The following is a 24,632-nucleotide window of genomic DNA, read 5'->3' as shown; positions in this document are numbered from 1 at the left end:
TTGATTGGATTTCAATAAATTTTATTGCTCATTGCAGACCTTTTTCTAAGTAATTACGGTATTAATGTTTTCTGGGAAGTGTCAACATTTCACCTAGATACGGGGTGTAAAAATAAATTTGATTTTTCCTCTTATTTTGTAACACCCTGTGGAATTTACTTAAAGCAAATGCTACATCTTAATCTTAATACTTTAAAAAAGTAACATTTTTTCTTCAACATTTTCGTAAAAAAATCATCCATATCTTTATTATCAAAAAAGAAAAGTACGTTCAAAGCATAACGTGACTTTATTGAATTGTAAAAATTCAACATTCAATTTCAAGAAATCTGAGCCGAGATGAATGTGTTCAGGCAATTACTTTAGCTGATGTAGGGTTAAATTATCGTAAAATAGGCTTGAGATTAGGGGTATTTCGTACTACAATATCACATGTCATTCAACGTTTTCGAGAAACAAACGACCATACGAAACGGCGTGGACAAGGAAGAGGAAAACTTGCAACACCACGACAAGATCAGTTTATCAGGCTTAGTGCTATAAGAAAACGTTTTCTTACAATGAGACATTTACAAATACAAGTGACAAATTAATGTTCATAATATTCAAATAAGTAGAAACACTATATAAAGGCGTCTCGCTGAACAAGATCTGCATATAAGGATACCAGTCAGAGCTTTTAACGTAAATCATTGTAGAAGTAGATTACAATTTGCCAGAGAGCACCTTGACTGGAATGTTGATGACTGGGAGTACGTGTTGTTCACTGATGAATCGTGGTATTGCTTATATAGCTCAGTGTGAGAGTTAATCGACGGCCAAGAGAACGCTACGCATAGTGTAATATACGACCTAATACTTTATTCAATGGTGGTTCTGTAATGGTTTGGGGAGGAATATCCCTTATAGCGCAAATGGAACTAGTTGCTTTACGAAGAGGTTTCTTAACAAGTGAAAGGTATATTAGACATTTTGTCTAACCATGTAGTTCCATTTGCTCCTTACATAATCAATAATTTTCTTTTATTGCAAGATAATGCTCGACCACATGTTGCACGTGTGGTTCGCAAATATTAGAACGAGGTTGGAATACTATCCATGAACTGGCCACCCTGCAGCCCTGATCTCAATCCCATAGAGAATTTGTGGGATATTATTGATCGCCAACTCAGGAGCCGACAACCACCACATGTCTTTTTTGACGACATAGAAGTTATGGTGAGAGAAGTTTGGGATGCAATTGATCAAGACCAAATACGCCGCTTTATTTTAAGTATGCCTCGCCGCTGTGAAGAAGTAATTAGATATAGAGGTGGAAATACTCGTTATTAAGTGGTTTTAAAAAAGGGGATAGATAGAAAGCCACGATATAAAATTGGAAATAAAAGTTCGTTTACTAACATGCTACGTATTCTCCGTTCTTTTATATGGCGTGTAGTCATGGACCTTAACTGAATCATCACTGAAGAGACTCGAAGCATTTAAGATGTGGTGCTAGAGACGCATGTTGAGGATTTCTTGGATAGAGAGAGTTACCAACGAAGAAGTACTACATAGAATGGGTAAAGAGCGCGAACTAGTCATAACCATAAAACGTCGAAAACTAGAATACCTGGGCCATATAATGCGCAATGAACAACAATACAACCTTCTTCGGACCATAGTTCAAGGTAAAGTGCATGGCAAAAGAGGTCCAGGACGAAGAAGAATATCCTGGCTGCATAACCTGCGAAAATGGTTTAACTTAACTACTGCCGGACTTTTAAGGGCAGCAGTCAACAAAGTCAGAATAGCCATGTTAGTGTCCAACATCCGTAACGGATGGGCACCATAAGAAGAAGAGAGAGGGGAATTGTTAAAGGATATTTAGGTTATATTTTCTTAGGCTTTATTTGTATAAAATGTCAATAAAGTTTATGTAACTAATGTTTTCTTTGCTTTAAATGTTGATAAAAACTTGTTACTTTTAAAGTTCTGTATAATCTTTGGTAATAGAGATATCGAGATTATTTTTTTAAGAAAATCTTAAGAAAGAACAAATTTATCTCAAAATATTAATAAGATGTAGCGTTTATTTCTAATAAATTTCACAGGGTGTTGCAAAAAATGATGAAAAAACACAACTTTATTTTTACACCCCGTTTACGGGTAAAACGTTGATATTTTTTAAAAAACATTAATACATTGATTTACTAGAAATAGACCTATAATACGAAAAAAATCATCACAATCCAATCATTCGTTAAGAAGAAAAATAGCTTCAAACTTATGGTATATTTAAGGTGGTGCGTTAATTTTGGGCAGTTAGAAAAGTTGGGAGTAGATTTTTAATAACCAAATTTAGTGGCTCTGAAGATAACAAAAAGTTTGCAAAATGAACAAACTTATAATTATTAGGTATCATACCTGAAAATAACAAAGAAACAACAATTAAAGCTATTAATAAGGTTAGGTCATTACTTATTCATAATTTTCTTTTGTGTTCATTTTTGGATTCTTCAGACAACGGTGTTAGTTTTGTTATGTGGAACAGATTTGGCTCTTCTTTTCTGTGTCCAGTGTCCAATTCGTAGCTTGAATTTGACCACTCCTTTTTAATTGGGTATGGTCTAGTTCGCAATTCATTTAGCTTTGCCCTGTTTAATTTATTATCGTTTTCTACATACAGTTGATCTTCAACATACTTGGTCTTTTCGATGTGCATCAAATCTTCTTTTGTTGTGTTCATGGGATTTTAATGTATATTTCAATACCAATTTTCTATCTTTACTTAATTTTTTCTGTGTGATTGTAGGTTTTATTTAATCGGGTAGTATGTTTGTGTTTTGACCTTCTAGTAGATAGAAAGGATAGTTTCTCTTTAGGAAAAAACTTTGTTATCGTGTAATCTGTTTTATTGTAGGCTTCTACACATTTTTTAGCAACTGTTTCCCATGCAACTTTGTTTTTCATTTCATTTATTTTACATCTTTTTTTGTTTATAAGCGTTTGGTTTACTCTTTTATTAGAAAATACCCATTAGACAATGTTACATCGACGACAGTGAATATTAATTTTGTATTATTCTGCTTAAGAAATTGTTTATATTCTCTTAAGTTTATTCCAGGGTATTGATCTGTCAACACTATGTCCACTTGGTAGTTGTCTGTTACCATTTTTGTTAGTTTTATAAAGTCCATTGCACTTTGATTCTTAGATGTTAAAATATAAACCTACCATATAAAATGGTCAATTAATATATGAAGGTACTTCTTTGTTGACCGATACCCACCAAATCCTCTAACCGAAATAGAAACTATTTCAAATGGTCGTTTTGCATATTTTTCTTATGTTTTTTGCAACAATGTAACAAGTTTTTGCTGTATAAAATGGAGTTATTTTGTTTATCATCTGTGTTTGTCCTAAATGGCAGTAGGTATCATGTGTCATTTTTATTAGATCTATACTAAATTTTTCTGATATTAATATTTTCTTATTCTTTTATGATAGATTCCATTCTTAAATCTCAAGTTACTATTGTGTAAATCTATTTGATTTTGTTTTATCTCTGCAACATCTATTATGTTAATTTTTCTTATTTATTTACTCATTTGTAAATCGCTATAATAGTGGTTTACAAACTTCTAATACTGGATTTCTGCTCAGACAGTCCTCTTCTTGGTTTGTTGCCCCTGGATTATATTTTTTTACCCTAAAGTTGTATTGTCAAGTAGTCAGCCAAATCACCTAATTCTTCATCCGTTCTAGCTGGAAAATGTATATCTTCCGAGGGTTTATGGTCAGAATATACCTTAAATTCTTTGCCATTAGCGAATGTTGCCAATATTTTACTGCTTCTTTTATGGCTAAGCATTTTTCTTCTTTTGTGCTTCTGTTAACTTTAAAGTCAAACCTTAATTTTTCCATTTTTAATATGTAAGCAAAATTGTTGTTTTGTAATATGGTTTTTACAGCACTATAGAAATAGAAAAGTTGGGAATAGATTTTCATTTTTTAGGTTTCTTAGATCATAATGACCTCTTTTGTCTCACTGTGTGAAGTTTTCGAAAAGCCTGCTATTTGCAGATGATTTTAAGATTTTTCGAGAAATTTCAACTTTGCAGGACTCTGAGATGCTGCAATGTGATCTGAACTCAGTAAGTAAATGGTTCGATGATAAAATGTTTCTAAACATTTCTAAATGCCATGTTTTTACTATCACTCGAAAAGCACAATACATGGAGAACCAATACAAAATTTCTATCACTTTACTTGAAAGAAAGAACACTTGCAAAGATCTTGGAGTATTTTTTTAGAAAAATTTGAGATTTCATGAACATTATCGGTTCATCATTGGAAAGGCCTATAGAACTCTTGGCTTCATAATTAGTAATTCAAAATTTTTTCAAAGATTTAATGTCATTAATTTAATAATCATTATACAATGCACCGGTAAGACCTCACTTGGAGTATGCCTCTATTATATGGGCACCACAAGCCGAATTCACTGTTAATCTGATTGAAAAGGTTCAAAAACGATTCTTGAGGTTTCTTTATGAGGTCAGAAAGTTTGGTATCTATCCATACATGATTTCCTATAATGGTATGTTAACTTGTTTTAAAGTTCAGCGACTGGATAATAGAAGAAATTTTCATTCTGCCCTTTTTATTTACTATGTTGTAAATCACATTAAAAATAAATGTTAGATTTTAGAAGAATGTAACCATGTGATAATTAACTGTGATATAGACTTTTTAAATTCTTCTGTGAAAAAAATAAAATTTGCTTTTGAAACAAGTTTCTAGTTTGCAAAACTTGTCTTAAAATTTAATTTAGAAGTATAGTGTTTTTTACTTGTTTTATTCTGTCTAGGTTTGGTTTTTACTATAGTTATTAGTTTTAGCAGTAGCAAGCACTTTTTTAATGTAATAACAATCATTTTGTGTTTTAAAGGAGGTTAAATAAATAAATAAAATAAAGTATGAAAAAAAAAATTTATCTTGTAAGTTTTCTCTAAAAATGATGGTTTTCGTGTTATAAATAATTTAAAACTGAAAAGAAACGCAAAATTACGATTTTCAAGGCTCAAAAACACGAGTAAAAAATATCATTTTTGAAATCATCATGTGCCTAAATTCAAGTTCAAGCCTTCTATGATATTCTGATGAAAATTTTGTGCTTTTTGTTATCTAAAAACATCGTTTTTAATTGTTAATGAACCGAGCATGGCATTGCGGGCGCTCATTTGTACAATAAGAATTCCATCCATATACAAGGTAAATTTGTACTGTAGATCTTGTTTCTATCGTCCTGTCCCGTCCGTAATAAGCGCTTCATTAACGATTAAAAAACAATATTTTAAAATAAAATACTCCCAAAATACGTACAGCAAAATGATAGAACAAGGTTTGAACTTAAAATAAGATCTTGGAAAAATTTAAAAAATAATATTTTAGTTGTGTTTTTGAGCCTTGAAACTCGTAATTTTCGGTTTTTTTTTAGTTTTAAAATGATCAAGTTTGGAGAAAAATTACAAGAAACCTATTTTGTTCAAAATGGCCCAAATAATTAAAAAAAAAATTGTCTGAACCAAAAAAATTGATTGTTGCATTTAAAAAAAAAACCTTAAACTTTTCCCCTGGGCGACCTCTTGAACCTCATTTTAGGGTATCTCATGAAAGTGATTATGCAAAAAAATCTTATGGAAATATTTTCCCAACGAATCCAAGCTTTTCGACCTATCTAAATAAGTCAAAGAAATAAACATATTCAGTGATTCTTGTGTTAGACAAAACCGAAATATTTATGTTGCGCTAATGTATTTACATTTTTTAGAGTCTAATATTGTGAATAAACCAAAAATAGCTTAATGGCTATTACTCACAAGTACGTACAGCCTGGTAACACCCATTTAGGAGCAGATACAATTCATGCTCAAATTAAAAGAAGACAACGTTGAAAAAAGATCGTCCAAGGAACTGGGCGAATTTGATAAGATACATTAGGATGAAAAAAGATAATATCAATGTTGCTAAGCTGAAACAAACAGATCTTAGTTTTAAAACATTATGACAAAATAAAAAATTTATACATAGGAAAGAAAATGATGACAAGGAAAAGGATCCCTGAAAATAATAAATACAAATAAACAGATTCGTCGAAAAAATATGAAGAAAATAAAAATAAGATTATGCATTTTGATGAGAATTTTCAATGTATCTCAAAACTAACAATTTTGACACTGGTTTTTCAATGCATCTATTTGAGTAGCTACCAATACGAATTTACCATTATTGACTTTGTAGATATTTGTATTTATTTGTACGTACTGAATAATATTTTGTAAATTACCATGATTATTTGTGTTTTGTCAGTTATCCAAATAGATCTTCTACTATTATAAAAAAGACGTTTTCTTTTTCGATAACTCATAGTTTTTTGCAAACAAAGATACTACCGTAAAAATTATTTGGACACTATAATAGCAAATTATTTTGAATTTTTTTTCCTGATGAATGGCTTTAGCAGAGCCAATCAGCCAGACTAGTTTTTGTTTGTTTTTAAAGTTTACTGCATTTTAATTATTATTGCTTGCAGATTCATTGTCAAAATTGTCTTATACCTAATATTATTTTTATAGATATATAAATTTTGTTTTGTTTTATTTTTATTTTGTTCTTTTTATTCTTTTATTATTTTATTGTTTTTTTTTTGTTTATTTTGAATTGTATATAAAAATATATGGTACCACTACCTTGCCTGTTGTTGTGCGCTTATTGTAGCAGATTGTAGAATTATAGAGCTGGTTATAAGAAACAAGAATGCAATTCCGCTGCTTCCGTTTACTCCAGATGTCTTCATATTGCTGAAACAAAAATATTTTTATTAGGCCAATATTTTAATATATAGGGTCTTTAATTAAGCGCTTCCTATCTTCACGTTTAAATAATCAAAGATCTTTTATTTGCTTAAAAGGACTTTCGGTGCAATAATTATATAAAAGGATGTGAAATAAGTACAACACAAAAATATTCAAAACGACCGATACACTACGATATATTCTGTCCAAAATCAAACCTCAGCACACACAAGGGAGACCAAAGAACTGTATCCATAAAATACCCTGCTAATGCAACAATTTATATGTAGGAGAAACAGAAAGTTCACTAAGTGTTAGGATAAACGAGTATAAAAATACGTCAAAATTATAGATTTAGACAAATTACATATGTACAAACATGCCCCAAACCTGTCGTCACAATTAGTCTCACCGTCTTATAGAGAGGAATAAATAAGCTTTCTATTATAAGTAAAATAAGTTTCATATCTTGTGGTTTCAAATTGTTAAATTGGAATAACAATTTAAAGACAATAGCTAAATTTCACTTTGTTACAACGAAATAACATTAAATTGTATAAACTGGCAGAAACGCAAAGTAGGAAAACCAATCTGCATAAACAGACTGAGACCATGTGAAAGAAGAGTTCTGGGAAACCGGGTGGTGCTGCTACATATGGTTTGTCTGTAAAACTATTTGTCACAGCATGCTCCTATCACAACTAGCGCGGTCTACCCTTTGGGTCCCAAAAGTGTTACCTCAAATTTTAAAATCAATGTTTTGTCATCAAAAAAGTGGATATTTTCTGTAAAGTTGCTTATATACAACACAAAATACATAAACATATACGACATAAACACCTAATACACAAACGCATAACGCCAAAAAAAATAGTACACAAACACATAAAATAATCAGAATTTGATATTATCCTGAGGGAACAAATAACGTTAATCAAAAATTAAAGTACATAAATACAGCTATACAAACAGCAGGAAAGAAACATCTTACAAAAACAACAAAGAATAAGGGGTGGAAGACACAAGATATACTAGACTTGATGGAACAAAGAAGAAAGATAAAGAATTAACCAGACAAATACAAAGAAATAAAGAAACACATAAAAAGAGAACACAAGAAGCCAAAGAGGCGTAAATTAAAGAAAAGTGTGAAGAAATGGAAACTTATGAGAAAAAGTACGATGCGTTCAATATGCACGAAAAAGTAAAAGAGATAACAGGAAGCATAAAGAAATGCCACATAGGTAAACTTAAGGACAAAGATGGAAATCTTATTTAAGATCTAGAAAACAAAATAAAAAGATGGACAGAATACCTAAATGAATTATTTGAAGACGATAGAAACAACTTAACTCAGATAATCAATGCAACTGGGCCAGGCATATTGAAAGAAGAAGTAGAATATGCAATAAAAAACGCTAAAAATGGGAAAGCAAATTGACCTGATGAAATTCCTACAGAACTGTTGAAGCTTTTGAATGATAAATCCGTAACCATAATATTACATCTATTCAATACAATACAGTACTGGTATAATACGTCAGGAATGGTTGCTGTCTACGTTTGTCACCATAACGAGGAAAACTAAGGCAATGCAATGTTCAGATCATCGAACAATCTCCTTGATGAGTCACTTTTCCTTTGATGAGTCATGCTTAAAATATTTCTTAGAGTCATCCACAGCAGAACCTATCAAAAGTTAGATATCGATATTAACGATACACAGATGGGATTCAGAAAAGGATTATGTACAAGAGAAGCTTTCTTTGTCTTGAACGTCCTAACACAGAGAGGTACACGCCTGCTTTATAGACTTTGAAAAGGCCTTTGACAAAGTACGCCACAATAAACTCAAAGAAATCCTGGATGGTAAAAACATCGACACCAGAGACATACAAATAATATTAAATCTGTACTGGAATCAGCAAGCTAATATAAAAATAGAAGACCAAGCATCGGACGAAATAGAAATACGAAGAGGAGTACGACAGAGTTGCATATTGTCACCGCTCTTGTTTAATATCTATAGCGAACAAATATGCCAAGAAGCTCTTTCATATGCAAACGAAGGGATAATAGTCAATGGAGAAGTTATCAATAACATTCGATATGCTGACGATACTGTGATAATGGCAAGAACAGCGGAAGATCTACAACATCTAGTTGAAAGTATGAATGAGATATGTAATAACTACGGCATAAGGATTAACGTCAAAAAAAAACAAATATATGACCTTCAGTAAGAATCCAATACATGACACTAGTATCGCAATAAACGGTACCCAATTCGAAAATGTAAGCGAATACAAATACTTGGGAATCCTCATCAATGAAACAGGTGACCAAAATGACGAGATAAAAAGACGTATTGAAATTGCCAGTTCTACCTTTATAAAAATGAAAAAATTATTTTGTAATCGTGATATTCGTATTCAGCAACTAGAATGTTAAAATGCTATGTATTCAGTACTTTGCTTTACGGTGCTGAGGCATGGACTCTTTAACAGAGGAATGTTAAAAATCTTGAAAGCTTTGAGATGTGGTGCTACCGCCGTATACTAAAAATAAGTTGGGTGGATAAAATTACAAATTAAGAGGTAATACGCAGAATAAATAACGATCCAGAAGTTATACTGAATATAAAAAAGAGAAAACTTGAATACTTAGGCCACCTGATGAGAGGACAAATGTACACATTCCTATAAAATATAATGCAAGGAAGAATCCAAGGACACAGAAATACAGGCCGTAGAAGAATGTACTGGATTAGAAATTTAAGAGAGTGGTTTGGCTGTACCACTAACGAATTATTCAAAACAGCAGTAAATAAAATTAGAATCGTCCTAATGATATCCAATCTCCGATAGAACAGACATTTAAAAATGGAACTATGTACATAATTTCACATATAAAATTATTTTTCCATGTTTAATTTGCAATATATTTTTGAATTGTCACATTAAGTATGTAATAGACTTTAGGCTGCTATTATTGGCATCGAAACGATTTAGAGAATCGTATCGCGCAGTCTCATAGGTATATTTTGAAAATGCTTGAAATATAAAAATACAATATTCACTGAACTGCTACCGAGATAAGTCAATATTCAATGTATACTGAAAACACAATGTACCATTTTGATTGATTCTGCATAATATCGTTGTTTCAACAACTCTATGCAATTTGCAGTCATAGTTTGTATAACACAAACACGTACGCATACCCTGGAGGAGAGGTGGTCAACACGTTAACCTCAACGATTTTGAAAGGAGCCAGCGAGACTAAAGTTAAACTTTACGCTTTCGCATAAAAAAGGCACTACAGTAGGCGATAATATAGAGCAACAGGAAGCTTGATACTGTTTTTTGTATTTTTAAATTAAATCTTTTAAAAATTAAATAAAGTAATTTAATTATTTATTTATTATTTATTATTTTAACAAATTGTACAGTAATAACACAATAAATTATTTATTATTTATTTAATTTATTATTATTATTTAATGTTTATACTGCAGATCTGAATGGTTCGATGGATGAAAAATGCAAAATAATTCAATATGCAGACGATATATGTTTATATACCAGCCATAAATCCTATGAAGATTGTATGTTGAATCTAAAACTTAGCTTTAGTAACTTAGATAAGTGGGTGAAACAAATGGGTTTTAGTATATCACAAGAAAAATCTTCGATTATATGTTTCACTAGACGTAGACAAAAAATCACAGGCAAATGCCAGATAGGTGATTATAAATTCCCCTTAGCAGAAGAGTATAAGTATCTAGGCATGATCCTAGATAAAAAACTCTTGTGGTCCAGCCATATAAAGTACGTAAAACAAAAGTGCGAGCGTGGAATTAACCTTCTGCGTTTCGTTTCTAAAAAAAGATGGGGTGCAGATCAAAATATCTCTTTAATGTTTTATAGATCCTACATACGATCCATTCTGGATTACGGCTGTGTTCTTTACGGTTCAACATGCAAAACAAATCTATTAACTCTTGACAGAATACAATTTAAATCAATAAAAATGTGTCTAGTAGCTATGATGTCTTTACCAAACCAAGCAGTTCTAGCAGAAGCCCAGGAACCACCTTTACACATACGTAGGCAAATGTTAGCCAACAAACGTCTAATAACATACAGATCGTTTAATACAACTATGGTTCACAAAATAGGTTTACTTTTGACAGAAAATTTAACAAATTCTTATTGGAGAATAAAAAATTCTCCTCCTCTTGCAGAATCTTTTATTGATACGAATTCATTTCAATCTTATATATTACAGTACACCCGTACCACTACGCTCAGCGTGGTGGGTGGTGACTTTGGTACAGCAAGTTTCCCCACCATCGTGTATAATACAGCGACAATAAAATCTGCGGCAACAAAATAGACGAGTTTATAAATAAATAGAAACACTTTTTAATATATTTTATGCCACTATTTAAAATATATTAAACGGTTTGCTACTGTTCAGCTATTCAATCAACTTTCAGGGCGAGATATCTCGGGTTAATAATTTTTGTTAAAAATTGTTTGGCCGAGCATACTCGGGATAAAGTGTTAAGTTGTTAATGTCTGTATTAAATTGGTTATTTTTTATGCAGTTTTTAATTTAAACCTGATGAGAATAAACATATGCTGACTAGAAACGAATTGATCGTGACGCCTTCTCTTGGCGCTAGTTCCGTGACGGTCGCCTCAGCATTTTACTATAAAGAAAAAAGTAATACAACACCAATATAGCAGCTTTGATTTAAAATGTTTAAAAATCATGCTACGATAATTTATTATTACAATAATAGACTGTCTGTGTAACGTACCTATATTGTTTACTTCTTTCCTAATGGATGCCACCAGCATGAAATGGCGCAAAATCATGTGTCAGATGTAAAGTGATAGATTTTTTATCAATTTATTCATCTCATCATTGTCACAACAAACAGTCCAGTCGTCAGAGATTTGACCTCTAAAAACCATATGAACAAGCTGAATTTTGCTAAGAATGTCAATTCTCCCAAAAAGATGCAAAAAATTAACCACGGTTACCCGAAGGCTTCTCTCTAAAACCCCCATCCTAGGGGGAAAATTGATTAACCAAGAATCTGCACTCCATAAAAACAATGTTTTAAATAAAAAATGTCTTCTTCTTCTTCCTCTTTTTAAGTAATTCTGCTTATTCATTGGCGAATTAATACCTCTATGGAAGGTTGTGACTTCATCTTTTGCGCGGTCGTCCGATACTTCTGCCGATTGGTGACTTATCTCTTGCTATTTTGACGACACGGGTCTCCTCCATTCTGCCTATGTGGTTATTTCATTATTTTTTTTTTATTTTGTGTCCATTCATTTATAGACCATACGTTACATTTTCTTCTAATTTTTTCACTTCTCTTTCGATCTCTCAGCATATTTCCTGTAATTCTTCTCAGACCTCTCATATCTGCCGTTTCCAGTAGCCTTTGCGTTGTGGCTGTGTCGGGTCTTGTTTCTGAGTCATATGTCATTACTGGTCTCACACTGGCCTTATAAATTCTTGAATTCATCTCAGTGTTAATGTGTCTGTTTTGCCATATAGTGTTATTGAGGCCTCCTGCAAGTCTATTTGCTTTTCGTACTTGATCTCTCACTTCTTTTTCCAGGTCTTTAGAGCTAGACAGCGGAATTCCTAGGTATTTTATTTCTATTACATATTCAATACTGGTGCCAATAATTTATATTTTACATCTGGTTGGTTCTTTGCTGACTACTATTGTTTTAGTTTTCTGAGATGAGATTATCATATTAAATTCTTTGGTCTTATGTTAAAGCTGTGGACCAGCCTTTGCAGACTATTTTCATCTTGGGCTATCAATATTGCGTCGTCTGCGTAACAGAGTATTTTGATTTTTTTGTTTTTCATTCTGTATCCTCTTCCATTGTTAAGGCTTTTTTGACATCCATTTTGTTGTTTTGATAGATGTTTTCGATAGTTTTTATAATATTTAGGGGAACTTCTCTATTATACAGAAGATGGAATACATCTTTGAGTCTTACTCTGTCAACCGGTTGCTTTAGGTCAATCAGACACAGAAATCTTGGTCTATTATACTCTAGTGATTTCTCAGTAATTTGCTTTATAACGAATATTACATCTGTACACGATCTTCCACTTCGAAAACCCTGTTGTTCATCTACGTTATCCTCTGATTTATTAGAACTTGTAAAATTTTAGTTTTAAACTTTAAAATATATTAAGTATAAGTAGTATTTAACAAGTTTATACCTCTGAAGTTTTCTCGTTGTTTTTATCTTCTTTTTTGAATAGTAGAATTAGTTCGCTCGTTCTCCATTCTTCCAGTATTATATCGTGATTTATAATTTTATTAATTAATGCTGTTAATTGTTCTGTCATTGCTGCTCCACAATATTTCAGTTTGGTATCCCGTCTTTACAAACTGCTTTTCTGTTCTTCTTGTTTTCAAATATTTTCCGAACTTCCTGTACATTTATATTACGTTCTTCATTTGGGGCAATTTCTGGTATTTCTGGTTCTATCGTCGTTTGTTCTTCCTCTGCATAGAGCTTTTTAAGGTAGTCAATCCACGTATCCTGTTCTATGTGCTTTGGTTCTATAAGTTCCTTTGCCACCGTTCTTTACCTCCGCAGACCGTAAAAGTCATTTCTTTCGAAAGCGTTCCCAGTGATAATTTTTTATTTTTCTTACAAATGCATGTGTTTCGTTTCTAATTGACTTGTAATTATGGTATGCCTCTTGTGTTTTGGTTGACATGTATTTCAGGTAAGTTGTTTTCTTTTATTTACATTTTTCCTTCACTTTTGTACAAAACCATGGAGTTCGCCTTGGGAACGATTTTTTTTTATATTTCTTTCACCAAGGACTTCCTTGGCCGAGACTAAGATATTAGATTTGTTTTAATAAAAAATGTAGCTGAGATAATTTTGCACCAAAATAGTTTATAACCATTTTTTCTATAGAATAAAACTTTGTCTTAGAAACAACGCTTGAAGCGACAGGCGATTTTTAATGTCAGGTACACGTGCAAATTCAATTGTTAAGAAAATTTGTATCAACTTGACGGTAAAAATTCGATATTATTTGATCAGTGTTCTATTGACAAAGGTAAAAATGCGTTTTAAAGGTAAAAAGTGAAACTTTTTATAAAATTTTTGTACTTTGCCAGGAATAAAGTTAGTCTCTATAAATCTTTTAAATTAATAATCGTTGCGCAATTTTTTACATTTTTTTTTTTCAAAACCTACTATATGAAATTTCAATTTTAAGTTTGGCAACAAATATGAGGCATTTAAAATATAAAAACGCTAAATTTTAACATTTACATCACAAACGATCGCACGTTACGGGAAATGCTTCCACGAAAAGGGAAATTAGGTAAAATTTGTACTGAAGTTGTATCGTTTTGAAAAACGTACACATGTTATAAAAAAGCAGTTTTAAACGTTTTAAACATTTTAAATTGTTTGTAATGTAAAAGTTTAAATTCAGCGTTTTTTAGGCATATTTCAAATTCCTCACATTTGTTACCAAAATTCAAAACCGAAATTTTAGGGAAAATGTTGTAAATATTGGACTTTAATAATAAAAATTCCATAGTAAACGGCCAATGAAAGTGATAACCTTTATTGATATCATGAGAATCGTAAAAAATGGTAAAAATCGCTAAACGTTCATTTATGTAACACCTTTATAGAAACTCACTTTATTTGCGGATGCTTCTTCTTCTTAGCCCTCTGTCATCCATGTTTGGACATAGGCCTCTCCCAACTCCTTCCATCGGTCTCTATCCTGAGCAACACATTTTCAATTTGTTCCGGCTATTCTTTTAATGTCATCAACCCATCTCATCTGTGGTCTTCCTCTTGGTCGTTTACTTTCATAAGGTCTCCAATGTTGTATTGTAGTATTCCAACGCTGGTCTTTTTGTCTAGCAGAGTGGCCCGCGAAGCTCCATTTAAGTTTGGCAATTTTTGTTGTTATGTCCTCGACTTTTGTTTTGGATCTTACCCTGTCGTTCCTCTTTTTATCTGACAGTCGTATACCTAACATTGCTCTCTCCATTGTTCTTTCTGTTGTGTCTAGTTTATTCATGTTTGCCTTGGTTAGGGTCCAGGTTTGACATCCATATGTCATGATACGAAGGATGCATTGGTTGAACACTTTGCTCCTCAAGTATTGGGGTATTTTGCGGTTCTTAAGTATCCAACTAAGTTTTCTAAATCCTGCCCATGCTAGTCTTGCTCTTCTAGTAATTTCCGCACTTTGGTTCTCTTTGTCAAGTTTCAGGATTTGGCCTAGGTAGATATATTCCTGGATTTGTTCTATCTCACTGCCATTTATAGTTATACGTTTGGGGTCATCTGTGTTTGTCATTATTTTTGTTTTTTTCATATTCATTTTTAGGCCGACGTATTGGGATCTGGCTGCTAGTTCTCCCATTATAATTTGCAGTTCCCCGAATGTGCTCGCTATAATCACTATGTCGTCAGCGAATCTGAGGTGGTTTAACTTGTTGCCATTACCGTTAATACCATAGGTTGACCAATTTGTAGTTTTGACGACGTCTTCTAGGGCAAGGTTGGAAAGCTTTGGCAATATTACGTCTCCTTGTCTCACTCCTCTCTTAATGGGGATAGAATTTGTATTTTTATCTAGTTGTACTATCATAGTTGCATTTTCATATATATTATGTATTAGTTGCCTATATCTCGAATCTATTCTACAATTATTAAAAGCTTGTTCTATGGCCCACATCTCGATACTATCAAACGCTTTTCATAGTCGACGAAGGCAAGATATACGGGTAGTTGGTATTCATTTGCCTTTTCTATCAATGTTCTCATTGTCAGCAGATGGTCTGATGTACTATATCCTTTGCGGAAGCCAGCCTGTTCTACCGGTTGGTAATTATCCATTTTGTAGGTTAACCGGTTGTTAATAATTCTCTTAAATAGTTTGTATACTTGACTAAGTAATGATTATTTGCGGCAAAATACAAAAATTGCACAAAAAAGCTGATTTCTTCACCTTTAAAACGCATCTAAATTGTTGTCGACTCACTGATCCAAAGATATCGAGTTTTTACAGTCGAGCTGATGTTTTTAAGATAACGGTTTATTTTACAAAAAAAGTGCAAATAAACATTTTTATTTGAACATATCTCAGCGACAAAAATTTTGTTGACATACACATTCTTGGTAAATTCATTTTTCCGTTTTTCCCCCTCTCGAGGTAGGGTTTAGAGAAAATACCGGTGGTAGGAATAGCAAACTTTTTTTCAATTGTTTTGGGGTCCAAAAATTAACATTCTCTGCAAAATTCAGCTTGTTTCTATGATTGTTAGAGGTTCATTGGTATCTTTCGTCTCTGACCACTGGATTAAAATGGGAAAATTGTATTGTATTACTATAATAAAAAAAATATTTATGTTTAATTTGCAAGGAAACAGCAGCTTTGTCCAAAAAAGCCAATGTTGAAAGACGAACAGTTCACAAAATTTACGAACTAGAATATAAACATGGTACTGCGTTGGGACTATATGGCACTACGTGCTATGTCAAAAAGTATCAATAAATTTGTTAATAGAACCCCATTGCTATTATATTTGTCCGTTTTATAGCTTGAGAAAGTTAAATAAAAAATGCTCGGGTCAATTGCAATGTAAATATTTATCGAAAATTATTAAAATAGTTTGTCAACTCTGTAAACATCACATCACATAATTAACAAGCATATTTAATCAATTCCAAACTCTGCCTGTGATACTCAAGCCCAGATAATAAAGGAAGGTTCAAAGACAAGGCCAGCAATCTGACCTGATAAAAAAGAAACATTCTGGATAGGTACAACACAGAAACATTCAAAGATAACCTTAGGAAAGAAAAGGACTAAGAAAACAATTTAAAATTAAGATTAGCATATATTAATATTAAATCAAATATAAAAAGAGATGGACGGATATTAATGGAAATCACCAAATACAAAACATGCAATCTCTCTTAAACTAGAAAAAAAAACAAAAATAAATATTAAAATTTCAAAATTTGCTACTAATTTGCAGTATACAAGGAGAAAGAAGATTATTCTAGTTCAGAAATGGGCATTTTTAGTGAGAATCTAATAAGGAATTATTTAATAATCGACCTCTTTTAGGAACAAGCCAATTACTCAACACACACACTACAACGTACATAATGTACAATAAGCAGCCAATTGCCAGATAATCAGAAAGACCCGAAAAAAGATGACACAACAGATGTCAGTTAACGTCACAAATACGACTAAAGCCTTAACATCGTACAAAACAAGCAAGATATAATATAAGAAATAAAATAGATTTATTGAATATATTATTAAGATTTCAGGTATAGTTTAGTCGTCCTAGAATTGACCCCTAAAAATCATACTAACAATCTGAATTTTGCGGAGAATATCAATTTTGGAACCCCAAAAAAGTTTACCACTTTAACCCCTGGGTTTCTCCCTAAAACCAGCTTTGTAGAGGGGTAAAAACGTAAAAAAAAACGATTTACTAAGAATCTGTACGACGTGGAAAAAATGTTTCAAATAAAAAATGTAGCGGAGATAATTTTAAACAAAAATGTCTATTTTTACAAAATATATATTACAAAAATGTCTGTTTTAACACTTTTTACGTAGAATAAATAGTTATTACTATTTAAATGGGAGTAAGCTACAATTAAAGGTTAAAGTAAGTTTATTGACGTTTTCACTTCGAAAATGAAGTGGAAAAAAAATAATTTCCGAAGTGGAAATTGAAACATCAATAAACTTACGTTAACATTTAATTGTGGCTTATTACCATTTAATTAGTAATTACTTTAAAATGTCACAAGAAAATAGATTTAAAACAATATTAAGAATGAATCATTTTCTCAGAAACAACTCTTGAAGCGACCGGCGATTTTGAACGTCAGTTCCGAGCGCAAATCAGTGTTAAATAAAATTTGTATCAACGCGACGGTAAAAATTCTATATCTTTTGATCCGAGTGTTTTATCGACAAAAATCAAAATTCGTTTTACAGGTAAAAAGTACAGCTTGTGTATGCAATTTTTGTATTTTGTAGCAAATGAAGTCAGTTTCTATAAATCTGTTCAATAAATAACCTTTGCGCGATTTTTGTCATTTTTTACGAGTCTCGTGAGATCAATAACATTTAATACTTTCATTAATCGGTCGTAGTTAAATTTTCATTCTTGGAGACTAGTCTTCAAAACTTTAAAACCCACAACATGAAAATTCGACTTTGGCATCAAATATGAGGCACTTGAAATATGATAAAAACGCAGAATTTAAACTTTTACATTACAAATAATCGCACGCCACGGGAAATGCCTCCAATAAGACAGTTTTGGGTGCAATTTTGAGCAGTAGTTAAGTACTTTTGAAAAACTTACTAGTGTAATTAAAAAAAAGCAGTTGTAAACTTTTTAGATCTTTTGTAATGTGAAAGTTCAACGTTTTTTAAGCATATTTCAAATGCCTCACATTTGTTGCCAAAACTCAAAACCAAAATTTCATGTTATAACTTTTGAAGATTATGTTCTAGTTATGGATAATCCATAGTGGCCAGTCAATGAAAGGGATACAATGTATTAATCTCATGAAAATCATAAAAAAATCACGCTACGTTTATTTATTTATCACCTTTATAAAAACTCTTTGAAACTTTGAAAACTTTGAAAAAGCATCTTGATTTTTCTCGATGGGACACTCGAATGAAAAGATATTAAATTTTTACCGTCGAGCTGATACAAATTTTATTATGCATTGATTTCGCGCGCGTAACTGACATTCAAAATCGCCGATCGCTTTAATCGTTATTTCTGAGAGAACGGTTCTTTCTACACAAAAAATTTTAATAAACGGTTTTGTTCAAAATTATCTTAGCTACATTTTTTATTTGAAATATTTTTTTCTATAGCGTACAGATTCTTATAAATCGATTTTTTTCCGTTTTCCATCACTACGTGGGGGGGTTTTAGGGGAAAGCCCGTGGGTAAAAGTGGTAAACATTTTTGCATCTTTTTTAGCGTCATAAAATTGACATTTTCCAGGATCCGGATATTATAACATTCATCAAAATAGGACGGCTGCGTTGGATAGGACATGTAGAAAGAATGGAAGAAGGCGAAATACCAAACAAAATATTCAAACAGATGCCAGTAGGAAAAAGAACAAGAGGAAGACCGAAACTGAGATACTTAGAACAAATAGAAAATGATATAACAACCTTAAAAATAAAAAACTGGAGAAAAAAAGCACGAAACAGATCGGAATGGAGAAGAATCCTAGAACAGGCCAAGACCCAAATGGGTTGTCGAGCCAGTGATGATGATGATGATGAAAATTGACATTTTCGGCAAAATTAAGCCTGTTTATATGATTTTTAAAAGTTCAGTGGCATTTTCGTCTCTGACAACTGAAGAAGTACAGTAAACACTAAAAGAACATAATATCAGAATTTGAATTTTTTCATATTTAGGATTTCGAATTAGTATAGCCGAGGTAAACATTATTTTATTATAAGTTTTATTTATTATTCGAAACTTACTTTATCGTAATTCGAAAAAAATCGTATTAAAGAATTAAAAATCAGTCTGATATACAATGAATTTCGACTAAAAAGTAGCTTCATTATTCGTTCCTTTTATTTGACACTTAATTTTCTGCTTGGCTTATCATTGTTTCATATAAAACACTTGATAACGTAGTGTAAATTATTTATGAACGTATGAAACAGAAATCTTCTAACAAAATGTTATCAAGCCAAGCATGGAGCCCTGTTCCAAATTTAATTTAGAAGCCCTTTTATTTTATGGCCCACATGCCAATTATGCCAAGTCGCGTGGAAAAATTTTAGGTCTCTTAACATACATACATACCAAGAAGATATTTACTTATGGAGATAACTCCCCATATATATATATATATATATATATATATATATATATATATATATATATATATATATATATATATATATATATATATATATATATATATATCATATATATACATATGCAGAGTCTTAGATTAACATCATTTATCTGCAATAACACATTTATTTTAAAAGTTAAATAAAGCAAAAATGTTAAATCAATAAATCAGGTACTATTTTAACGGGAATAAGTCATAATTAAAATTTAAAATAAGTTTATTGACGTTTATTCTACTTTGGAAATCTTTCTTAAAATAATAGTATATTGAGAACGATTTAGGAAGGGTAAATTATTTTAAGCTTTAATTGCGGCTTATTCCCATGAAAATAGTAATTGATTGCATTGCACTGATTCAAGTTGCCACAAGAAAATAGCTTCAGAACAATATTTAGTTCTGAAGTTCACAGTATTCAAAATAACAGGTAATAATATTCACACAGATATTCAAAATAACAATCAACACCCAAAAACAAAGAAAATAACTAACTTATTATACATGAGAGTATACATTGATGACCTCAGAAAAAAGAATGGACCAACATAATTTTTTAACAGTCAGGGTTTCCACCACGCCGAAACTTCATGCTACAAAGACGCAAGTGTGGAGAAGAGCACAGAAGCAATTTATGTAAAATTCTAGCCATAAAACCAGCTAAATATGCTAATTACAAAAGACAATAACCAGCAAGTTATAGGAAACGCTCACAAGTACTAGTCTGTATTCAGACAAACAACATTAGAAAACAGAACACAACAACCTAAAAGAAATAATGGACAGACCTACGCCCAGATCACCAAACACACACACACAAAATCTAGCAACAGATTAGACCATACTAATTTCAAAAAACAATATAAAAGAGTGACCATGGTGGACTGAATGATCGCCAGAATATAGGCTCCTAAAACTTACGCGGCATAAAAGCAAACGTGCTATACGAACTAATAAACAGATTCCAAATGGAAGTCGTAGCACTACAAAAAACTAAAATAACTTCTAACATTAACATCAATTTTCCAGGATCAGCATTTACAGAAACGACCACATAGCCAGTTCAGGAGGAATTGCTATTCTAGTTAGAAAATAAATAAATCATACATTTCAGCTGACGACATCACTAAACCCTATAAAAGCAACAAAAATAAAAGTCCAGATACAACAAGGTGAAATATAGACCAGTTTAGCATATGCTAGTGCTAGGCCAACAGATCCTTTAAATGACCTGGATGCGTTCCTGAACATAGAAGAACCGTCCATAATAATAGCAGAGCTAAACGCCGATGTAAACATGAACAGACATGTAATTATATTAAATAAATTATCTAGTGAACAACGGCAATATTATGGCAATCGGGTCCATCAAATCAACCTACTTTCCAGGAAATGCTCTACCAACCCATTTGGATATAATAGACGCTGAAAACCTAGGACTAGAAACAGAAATCCGAAAAAAAGGACCAGAAGACCACAATCCCATACTCGTAGAAATAGGCACATGGTAAGAAGATAACAAAACTGTAAGAAACAACGCTTTATGCAATCGACGATTTTGAATGTCAGTCATATTCAATAAAATTTGTTTTAGTTCGACGGTAAAAAGTCTATATCTTTTGATTCGAGTGTCCTATTGACAAAAATCAAGGTGTGTTTCAAAGGTAAAGAGTGCAGCTTTCGTATGCAATTTTTGTATTTTGCTGCAAATAAACTTAGTTTTTATAAATGTGTTAAATAAATAACGGTGGCGCGATTTTTGCCATTTTTTATGATTTCCATGAGATTAATACAATATATTCCTTTCATTGAGAAACCACTATGGATTTTAATTACTAGAGCCTTGTCTTCATAACTTATTCTTTTTCTTCTTCTTTTTATTTAGACATTATTCTGTCTGTTTTTTAATGTGCCTTCAGTTAGTTGTCGTTCCATCGTTTGCGTGGTCTTAATACTGATTGTCTTTATATTAGGAAACTTCCTCTTGCCATCTTTACTACTCTATTTGTTGTCATTTGTCTTATTTTACTACTTTATTTGGATCGTTTTATTCTACTCTTCTATTTCTTACTCAGTTTTGGATGTTCTTCAACTTGCATCTACGTCGTATATCTGTACTTCTAGCTCTGTCCCATAGTGTCTTGCCATCATTTTTTCTAAGTGTAAGTAAATGTACTGTTTTTAACATCCCATTTGTCCTGTTTATGTCAGTTTGTGTTTCAGCCGCGTATGTCATTATTGGTCTGATGGCTGTTTTGTAAATTCTGCCTTTCATTTCTTTGCCGATATTTTTATTTTTCCATATTATTTCATTCAGGCAGCCTACGGCTCTATTTCCTCTATTCACTTGATCTTCTACTTCAGTTTTGAGCTTTCCGTAGCTAGATAATGTAATGACTAGATACGTAAACTCCATCACTTGTTCTATTATTATCTGACCTTCCAGCTCCAATTTACATCTTAGTAAATTTGCTTGCATTTTGTCTCTTTTGGAGAAATTAACATGTTAATTTTTCTGGTAGTTATATTAAATTGGTACAGCATACTTTGTAAATCGTCTTCACTTTGAGAGAGTAGTATTGCGTCGTCTGTATAGCAGATTATTTTAAGTTGTTTTTCTTCCTCACTTTGGTATCCTTTTTTAGTTAAACAAAATTTACTTAAAAATTCTTTATAAAAGGTATATATAAAAACCCAATAGGGCTATATCACAAAACGTTTTCGGAATCCATATTCCATCATCAGTGTCCTAAAAAGTTTATACCCCCTTAATTAAAAAAAAACGTGGAATTTAAATTTTGATCAAGGTTAACACAAAATGTGGTTAATACTTACTACGTATACATGTATTGAGCCACTAAATATGTGGGTAAAAACCCGTTAAAAATTGGTTGTTTAAATTTAGTTTACATTATATGGTATTAAAAATTATGATGTTAAAGTTACCAGTGGATTTGGTAACATGGCGACGTATGACTCCACATGAAGTTGCTGGTCCTGAGACGATGTGTCTACGAGGACTTGATGAAAGCAACTGATTAGAATGACAATCTTGACAAGTTAGGACGGAAGTCCGAACAAAGCGGTCAGTGTAACTTTATGTGTTAGTCGAATTAAGACAGAAGCCAACGCTACTTAAAAATTGAAAAAGTTAAATTTAAAATAATATAACAGTAGCAACCATCAATGTTGTTCTTTTAAATTGTTAGTTTGTCCTGAATTTATTTTTAAGACCATGGTGAAGATTGTTTTATTAATGAATGTATGTGGTGAGAAAATTATGTGGGTATTGTTAGGCAACTAACTATACATACGTCTAAAATTGTACCCAATAATTTCGGTCAGCACATATCTAATTCCAAAGATCCAATCAATTATATGAACCGTAGTGGTGTTTACAGACTAAAATGTTTAGATTGTGATGCCACCTACATAGGTAGAACATGTAGATCATTGTCTTCACGCTCTCTAGAGCACACAAAAAGAGAAAACACTTCCACTTTCTCTTAACATCTCAAAGAACACAACCACACCCTCAATATCCCAAAAGACATTTGACTTATTCACAATATCCCCCAAAAAAACTTCCTCAAACTAGTCTTACACGAAGACCTTGAAATTCTTAAAGAAAAACAAAAAAGTCTAAATTGTGTTAATCGTCATGTCTCATTCAATCGAGACTTCCTCCCTTTCCATCGCCAACTATTCTCATAATTCACATCCTTAATTTACTCCGACAACAAAATCTATATTTATTATTATTCGTTCGTCAACTATTCATCTTCCTTAGTTCACTCCAAAACCTCTCTTTCAATACATCATACTCTCCATCTTTCCCCACTTCTTTCTATTCAACCTAAATTTTAAGTCTAACCTCTATACCCAATGTTTTTCATGCTTCTTTGCGACACCTCTAAATTCAGAGTAGATTATTCGTCATCCACCTCCTAAACTATTCAGTTCTCATTTTACTTATCCACTTAACTCTCTCAGGGTTTGGTTTCGGATCTCTAGAGACATCAGCCTTCTGCAGTCTTTCCTCTTCTTACAATTTTTTAAAAAAACATCACAATCTTCGCCTTTTTTACTTAAATTTAACAAAGTCACCCACAACCATTTCATTTTTACAGTTCTTGTCAATATATACCAATAGTCTATTAAGCTCATGAACTTATAACTTATCCTTTTATATTTCTCATGTACCTAGTGTTGCTTTATAACAGATAGGGCCTTTTCTTCTTAAGTTATAAGTTGAGTACTGTATGATCATTATATTACAAAACCACGTCCCAATCATCAATTTTTGTTTATCTCATATAATTGTCAACACACACAAAACAACGAACTTCTTCCGTTAACACGTTATCAGTTATTTATGTTCATGACTTGCAAATTAAAAAGTTTTACAATTACCAGGTACCAAGTGTTGTTTTTTAACATGCAGGGCCTTCTATGCTTAAGTTAAATATTACATGAACATTATATTACAAAAGCTTTTATTTTATTCACTTAATACCACCTTCAAATATAAAATATATTAATTCCTATTTCACCCATCAACAATAAATTTTCAAGAGTCCAACTTCCCAAATATGTCTAGTTTCCATCTTCCAGGTACCAAATGTTGAAAAAACATAAGGGGCCTTATATTAGAATCTCTAATTTACACCACTTTTAGACGTATGTATAGTTGGTTGCCTAACAATATCCACATAATTTTCTCACCACATACATTAATTAATAAAACAATTTTCACCATGTTCTTAAAAATAAATTCAGGACAAATTAACAATTTAAAAGAACAACATTGATG

The 24,632-nt window shown here is 31.8% G+C and overlaps 1 protein-coding gene across 8 annotated transcripts in view; it reads right to left on the bottom strand.

Annotated features, from left to right (window-relative positions):
• Positions 1 to 24,632, bottom strand: part of Dh31 (diuretic hormone class 2) — a 710,452-nt gene that overhangs the window by 83,284 nt on the left and 602,536 nt on the right. For 5 of the 8 annotated variants that reach the window (XM_072537479.1, XM_072537472.1, XM_072537475.1 and 2 more), the window contains one exon: positions 6,732 to 6,845. In XM_072537479.1, coding sequence (XP_072393580.1) covers positions 6,732 to 6,841 — 110 coding nt within the window. In that variant the 5' untranslated portion in view covers positions 6,842 to 6,845. The remainder of the gene's footprint in view (positions 1 to 6,731; positions 6,846 to 24,632) is intronic. The other 3 variants (XM_072537480.1, XM_072537477.1, XM_072537478.1) reach the window with 1 other exon arrangement.

This window comes from Diabrotica undecimpunctata, chromosome 7 (genome assembly GCF_040954645.1).
Source record: "Diabrotica undecimpunctata isolate CICGRU chromosome 7, icDiaUnde3, whole genome shotgun sequence".
In the NCBI taxonomy this organism is placed as follows: domain Eukaryota; kingdom Metazoa; phylum Arthropoda; class Insecta; order Coleoptera; family Chrysomelidae; genus Diabrotica; species Diabrotica undecimpunctata.
The sequence above is the reverse complement of the archived record's forward strand: the minus strand, read 5'-3'. Positions and strand labels throughout refer to the sequence as shown.